Source organism: Chaetura pelagica, unplaced genomic scaffold, assembly GCF_000747805.2.
Source record: "Chaetura pelagica isolate M959 unplaced genomic scaffold, ChaPel_1.0 scaffold221, whole genome shotgun sequence".
Lineage (NCBI taxonomy): Eukaryota > Metazoa > Chordata > Aves > Apodiformes > Apodidae > Chaetura > Chaetura pelagica.
Window position 1 is genome coordinate 6,792,407 of NW_009952533.1, and position 7,502 is coordinate 6,799,908.

Here is a 7,502-nt window from a genome sequence, read left to right on the forward strand (position 1 = left end):
AAGGGAAATGGCAAGGGCAGCATTGCGGCTTCCCAGAGCAGCTGTCCTCCTGCACTGCTGCAGCCAGCAAGCTGACACCAGACCCCAGCATGATGCTTTTATGGCCATTCCACTTCTAATCGGAGTGACAAGGAGCATGCAGAGTCACGCACCGACCGAAGGAGGCATTAGCTAATTGAAATTGTGCCGCCGGTGCACTAAATGCTAGCCACTTAAATCAATCTCTTACTTCTTCCTCTCACCTCCATCTCATTCTCTCCACCTTCCCTGCACCTCCATCCTTCCCTCCCCCCTCTCCTCCATCTCAGCCCACCCCCCTCCCCTTCTCCCAAAATCCCCTGTCTGACTCCTAATCCCTCCAGGGCGATTAAAGCAGGACCAACAAAGAGCAGGCGACAAGACACCCTATTATTTATCCTCTGCAGCACACTCTCCCCTTGAGGCTGCAGCACCCACCCCTGCTGCAGGTCGCTGCCCCTCAGGCCTGGTGGTCCCCACCAGCGGGGGTACCCGGGTGGGGATGCGCAGGCGCCTTCCCCCTCCCTGCGCTCATCTTTCTCAGAGCAATTACCACGAATGATTTATGTGGCCAGTCAAGAGGGCCTGCCAGGGTTCTTATTTCATCTCTGAAAAAAAAACGAACTCTGCTGGAATTTTATCAGTGAGCTCGGATTAAATTGACAGCTGCCTTTTGTTTTGTTTTTAAAGGCCTTTCCCCTTGGAGCGCAGCATTCTGCCTGGGTCTTGGGGGGCGGGGGAGGAGAAACCCAACACCATGCAAAGGGTACAAGCTCCTTCTGTAAGAGAAAAAAAAAATCCATTTTCCTCCCTCCATATAAATTTTAAGTGAGGCCATTTTTAAGGAGCTGACATCTGAGAATGATCCCCCACTCCCAGCGGTTTGAAGCAGCATTTTATTTCACTTCACTGAAGCCACCAAGGCAACAGCTTTTCCTCCCCGGTACAAGCGCCTGTTAGGTTGACAGAGGGAAACGATGGAGTCTCCATCTCAGCAAAAGCACAGTCACCCACTTCAGTGTAAAACGCTGCCACCCCCGCCGCACTCAAAGCCTCCCACGTCCCGTCCTGCCACCAGGCAAGGCAAGCACAGGGAGGGACACGGATGCACTGGGAGAGATGCAAGCAGCTGGGAGCTGCACATACTGGAAGGCAGGGCTGTGCAGGGAGGGAGGCACAGGCAGACACGCTGGGACACACTGGAAGGCAGGGCTGTGCAGGGAGGGAGGCACAGGCAGACACGCTGGGACACACTGGAGCAGGGCTGTGCAGGGAGGGAGGCACAGGCAGACACACTGGGACACACTGGAGCAGGGCTGTGCAGGGAAGGAGGCACAGGCAGACATGCTGGGACACACTGGAGCAGGGCCCACCCAGAGCAGCCCAGGCGAGGGGCACACGCAGCTACAGACAAAACTGCACGGCAGGAAAACACGCCAACAAATGCAAATGTGGAGGGCAGAGACAGACACACAGACAGAGCTGATTAGAACTTCAGGCTGTGCCAACAGCGAGAGGTATTAACGAGTATTTAGCAAAGTCAGCTGCTTCTCGCCTTCCTTCGCTCAGTGGCTGGTTCTTTGAACGTATTTCAAAGCATTTGTTCTCTCAATAACACAATTTGAGCTTTGTATGTATATTTGTGAGGCGAAGTCTACCACGAGGACATAAAATTATTGAAGATGCCAGCAGAGATTACAGCATCAGTGCTTAGAGGTCTAGATCTGTGTGTATTGCCTTAAAACCAGTTCTGGTTTTGATACAAAGCAGCAGTCTTTCTCTGTACTGCAGAGGGGGGAGGGAGGAGGAGAGGACTATGTTAATTTTGTGTAAAAAAAAGTTAAACAGATCACAAAATAGAGATGAGCAGTCCAATAACAACACTAGAAAGGTGACAGAAGGATGATGCAGGGCGGTATAGTTCACACAAAGGAGAGGCGTGTCTCCCTGCAAAGGACTCTGTCAATCTAAAATCCAGGCATTTGCCAGACACCGGTCTAAAGTATTTTCAATAAATTCACCTACCCAGGTGCCTGCAGTAGTTTGTTTTTTTCTGCTGACATGTCCATACTTTCAGATGATCCTCTGCCTGCCATCACTTCAAGGAAGAGTTAAACATGCATTTGGGGGAAGGAACCAACCACACAGAAAAAACACAGACACCAACTACACACGTGCACTGCTAAATGCACCAAGACATTAGACAGGAGAAAAAGGAAACACACTGTTTTCCCTCATTCTTTCTCCTCTTGACACCTTAAGTTTTGCCATCAACAATAGCAACCCTAATCTACTTCAGAAGAAAAGACATAGCAAAGCCAGTTGGCATACCTTTGAGATACCAAACCTTTAAGATCCATTTGTTTCTCACTACTCTGCCCACACAAGGTGCTGTGCACCCTCCAGGACAGGCGTCAGAAGCATGGCCCAGCTGGACAGGGCTAGAGTGATTCAAGACTGTCCCTCCACTCAAGAGACCTTTTTAGCTCTTTGGCTTCTAGCAGAGATAACCAGACTGCTATTGCCACACACTGCAATACAAACTGTCTTGCTGGGTCTACTTGGCTGGGATCTGCCTACTTAGGGACACTCAGGCACACCCAGACAAAACTAATTTTGTATTTCAATGCTCATAGAGGAGCAAAGCACATTAAAGCCCCTGCAAATGCCCTTATGTGCAATGAAAGTGGCCATGGATAAGAAATCTTCCACAAAATGGCCACATATTCTTTCTTATTCCATTGTGCTTCCCACACTACTTTTTCCCTAGGTGGGCATGTTTACAGAAGCTTAAGAGCTTCCAGTTTGCATGCCCTGGCATCACTCTCCCAGCTACAGGCATTCTGCCTGTCCCCAGGCAAATTTGGCGCTGGAGAAGTGGTATGAAAAAGAACCGAGAAAGCAGAAGAGAATACAGCAAAGTGGGAATGTGCCTTTCTTAAGTCCCTGACTCAGCTGCACTGGCTTCTCTAGCTTCCCAATGGAATGGTAGAGAACGATGCAGCTACAGCTCTATGGTACACTGGGTGATGTGCAGATGCATCTTCTTCAGCTGTTGCTGGGGGCAAAAAAAGGCTGACACAAGCAGGACATTCTTTGCACTTGTAGAGCAAAGAGGAAAATAAAATCAGCATAAGAAGCCATTGGAATTTGACTGCTGTAGATCTGTCCCTTGTTGCACTCTCATTTAATACATTTGCCACACCAAGCCCTTTAGTTGGCCGTGTGAGGAGATGGAGCACATTTATCCTGGTCAAATCAGCACATTCAGAAGTGGTGCCTGAATCCTGGCCCTGCTCTCAAAACTAACACAAAAGCAGTCACATCTCAAAGCCTCCAATTAAGTACCTGAGGAAAAGTGGGGGACTTTTCTGAGGTCTTAGGATTTCTGACTGATAAAGGTGTTGCTACTTCCAGGACTTGCATCCTTGAGAAATCAGGCTACTTATATATAGACAGCTACCTCATGCTGGGGATCTGCGTTTGAAAATGTGTCATTCACCTGCTGCAGAATAGTTGCCACCTAAGCATGCAGTTGGCAGGGCTCAGTTCTACTCTTGAAGTCAGGGATGAACACTTTGGCATTCAAAGATCAAGCTAGCATCTTCATCACTGATCTCTTAAAAGATCTCACCAAGAACAGTCACTTCTCCCTGCCCCTGGACCCATTGTTTGGATAAAGGAGGAGAGCTGGGTACTCTTAAACAAAGAGGGTTATGATAATTTTATGGTAATTAGGTGCATCCATACGGTCCTGCTGTAGAATTACTTCCCTCTCCCCAAGCATTTTCCATGCAGCAGGAAGGATGTCAGGGAGAGGTGACAAGGGAAGCACACCGAGGATGATGGGTATAATGTTGGGAGTCTGGCATTACCAAGAGAGAGAACGAAGCCCTGTTACCTTTGGTGAGCTTTGCTCCATTTGTGGCTCAGTCCCCTCCCAGTGCAACCCTTCGTAAGGGTGCCAAGTTCTCATCCCCAGAAATAGCATGTCAGGCAGCATAAAAAACAGAGGGGAGGGGGAGATGCAGACAAAAATAGAGAGAAATGTTGATTGCATTGTTACTGCTTCAATTAGGCTCAGACACTTCAGCCTGATGAGTCAACAGCAATGACAAGAGGGCACAAAACACAAGAGCGACTGCAATGCAAAACCAGTTTATCAGTCCCATTAATGTGGAAGGCACTAAACTCCCAAACCAGCCACTTTGATAGGGAAAGGAGGAACAGCTCTGATGTTGTTCCCTCCTACAAGTCTGACAACAGCAGCAGAAATAACAAAAAGGCAAAGAGTTAATAATGACCGAGCAGCGAGAGCCGATGGCTGGGTGAAAGCGCAGCCCTCAACAGCCCAGCGTGCAGCAGTGGGGCAGTAAAAGGGGGGCATTAGAGGCCAGCTCAGCTTGTTCAAATGAAGCCATTGTATTCTCCAGGGGCTTAAATCACACTTGTGATGCTTTGTCTATTTCTTCAGCAGCAGCAGAGACAGGGAAGTAACAGATGGGTGTAATTACAGGGACCAAGGCACAGTCCCCTCTCCACCACACCATGCAATGCACATTTTCTCTACAGGAATAGGCTGCCCCACACTCCCCATGAGTGGGGGAGATCCTACACCCTCCCCAGACCATTACTGCTGCTGGGAGCTGACAGAGAAGGCATTTTGGTCAAGGCAGAGGTGCAAAAGCAACATGTGCTGAGCAAGGGGGTGAACCAGCAGTGATATGGGAGGAGAGGTAGGCAAAAACTCTTGAATGACCTTTGGACTAAGAAATTACTGTTGTGGTTGTCTGTGTCACCCACTACCTAAAGTTGTTTCTGAAAAGAAAAGAAGAGAAGCAGTTCATCACAACTTCAAACAGTCTGCCTCTCCACCTTGCCACACCACGCCCTGGGAAATGTTCACCTCTCCCTGTGAAGTGGTTTACAACACATATAACATCAGCATTTATTGCACTGTCTGGCAGTGCTTCCCCTTTGACCATCCCCATCAAAGGGATGCTGAGGAAGTCACGTATGGAACTGCTTACAACCAGCAGCAGTTCCATAAAGCTGTGGTCCACAGCCTGGGCTGCCCAGGTTATCCCACCATACCCCAGTGCAGGTGTTCACCCTACTCTTGTCCTGTCAGTGTAACATTATGGTCTTACATGTAAAGGTTTCCTTAGGCCAGTGTCCCATCTCTGAGAGTAGCCAGCCATGAATGCTTAGGGAATGTGTGAAAGGAACAAGGATGAATACAGAGCGAGCCTTCCCCTGGGATCCTTCCCAGCTTCCAGCAATCAGAGGATTAGGAGCATCCTGTGCTAAAGCCTGTGTTGAACTAGCAGAATCTCATTCTCAACCACAAACCTCTCCTTCATGCATTTATCTAATTCCTTTTACATGCAGCCTTTGCAACAGCGTGCAGCAGGGGATTCTGCAGCTTGAGTAGATGTGAAGAAAACCAAACCAAACCAAAGCATCTTATTGCTTTAAACCTGCTGCCTGCTCCTGTGCTGCTGGAGTGCTCCAGAGACACTACATATCTCTTGCTCTTTTTCTTTGACAGTAGGGACATCTCACATTTGGGACAGTTCCTTGGGTACCTAGCTGCCTCCTGAAGTTTCACCTGTGTTCCCTTTGCTGAATGGCTTTTCCAGGGATTCCTGCCTGTCTGTAGCTGACTAGCCAGCCATCAATTGCGGCAGTGATACGCAATTTTAAGACAATGCTATGCTTAGGTTAAAAAGGTCCCTTCTGAGATTGGAGGCCCATTAATTTGCAAGGTCCAGACTTGGTGTGCCCACTGGCATTTGAGAAAGCAAAGTGCCAAGCAACACCTCCAGCTGCCTTTTTTTCCTTCTCCAAGGGGAGGAGGTGCCCAGCAAATGTGGGCTTGACTGGGGTGGCATTGGGCAGCAGTCTGGAAAGGTTCTCCAATTCCTAGCATGGCACAGCCTGTCCACCACCAACCACTCCCACCCCAAAGCACACAAAGAGCATGCCAGGCTTTATGAGCTGAAATGCTGACAGTTTAGCACCACTTAGCTGAGCTGGGCTTGATGCTGGTGCAGGGGAAAGGAAATGCCAACAAGGGCACCTGGGAATTGCACTTTACTTTCTCAACTGGGGCGGCATCTGAGTGAAAGTGAGCTGCTGAAAGGAAAATTAGTGCACCTGGAAACACGCAATAGCACCTCGAGTGAAAAACTGCATGTCCTGCTGCACGGCGGGGATAGGTTATCCCCTTCTGAGACTTGAACCTGCCAGAAAGGAAAGGGGCTGGCATAGGATTAGAGCAAGTAAAGTTCAAAAGTCCTTAGATCCTGTGTTTGCACATGCATGGGGCCACATCCAAGGTTCACAGTCTTTCTGCTAGCTATTCATCAAAACATTTGCATTGCCAATTTGGACAACATTCGTTAAAATCTATGTTTAGTTTGCAAGGATCATTCCAGACTGTCCAAATAAATGACCCACCGAATTAATCTCTTTTCCTAATGTTATCTCCTGATATTTAGGATGACTTCATGCCAGATACCCTGCTAAAGAGATGAGAGTTGGGTTGGGGGAGGAGCAGAGAGGGGGCTGCTCAGGGGAAGAGCCCAGCTGATACTCATTCCGTTTCACTCCCCTGTGAGTCCCTTTCCATCACACTACTGAGCACGACACAATTAGCGAAAAAGGCCCATTTTTCCTCCAGGAGCCAAGGTCCCAAAAAGGTACAGCTTCAACATCATTAGCAGTTCATCTTCTTAAACCTCCGGGCAGCCCCTAGGCAGATCCCCTCATGCAAACCCCACACCCCTCCCCCTTTTTGGTGTCTGCTTATCAAACTAATGAAGCACAGCTAGACTGAAAGGTCTTGGGGTAGAAGACAGCAGCTTAACCATGATTCAGTACATACCTTTTCCCCTCCTCCTCTTTATCAAATAAAGCAAGCAGAATTTCCTACACTTAAATGGAAGGGAGGAGGAAGGAAGGAGGGTAAGGGGAGGGAGATGCTTGTCTAGTAATTCCCTGCAGAAGGAGATGTCTGTTTACTTTCTTTGACTGAGCACTTGCATATTAAAAAGGCTTGGCTCCTTAGTGGACAGGATTTATCAGTGCCACATTTTCTACTTGATAGGGCAGAGCTGACAATGCCTGCTCCAGGTAGTCGGAGAATAAAACAACTTGTTGTGACCTTCCCCTTGCCCTTCTGTAAGTCTGCTCCATGCAGGGAAGCCAGCAGAGGATGCAGAGGGAGCTGAAAGCCGAGAGCCATGTGGTGGGAAAGGATGCTTTGCATGCCGTAGTCCTAAAACAAGAACACCACTGCAAAAGCAATGAAAGCACAAGAAGGCTCCATTAGCTTTTTCCATTCAGTGATATCCGGAAAGGCAATTTCCAGCTTTAGGTAAAAACACATAAACATCTTTCATCATGTCACTGACCTAAATATAGATGATTACTTCAAGGTAATGGGGGGGGGGGGGGAAGAACAGAAAAAAAAAAACTTC

At 48.4% G+C, this 7,502-nt stretch overlaps 1 protein-coding gene across 1 annotated transcript in view; it reads right to left on the reverse strand.

Annotated features, from left to right (window-relative positions):
• MAML3 (mastermind-like 3 (Drosophila)) overlaps positions 1–7,502 on the reverse strand; it is a 99,291-nt gene that overhangs the window by 48,414 nt on the left and 43,375 nt on the right. Inside the window, exons 3-4 of the mRNA XM_010008991.1 lie at positions 5,499–5,511; positions 2,571–2,597 (exon numbers count right to left, since the gene is read on the reverse strand). Of these exons, the coding sequence (XP_010007293.1) occupies positions 2,571–2,597; positions 5,499–5,511 (40 nt within the window). The remainder of the gene's footprint in view (positions 1–2,570; positions 2,598–5,498; positions 5,512–7,502) is intronic.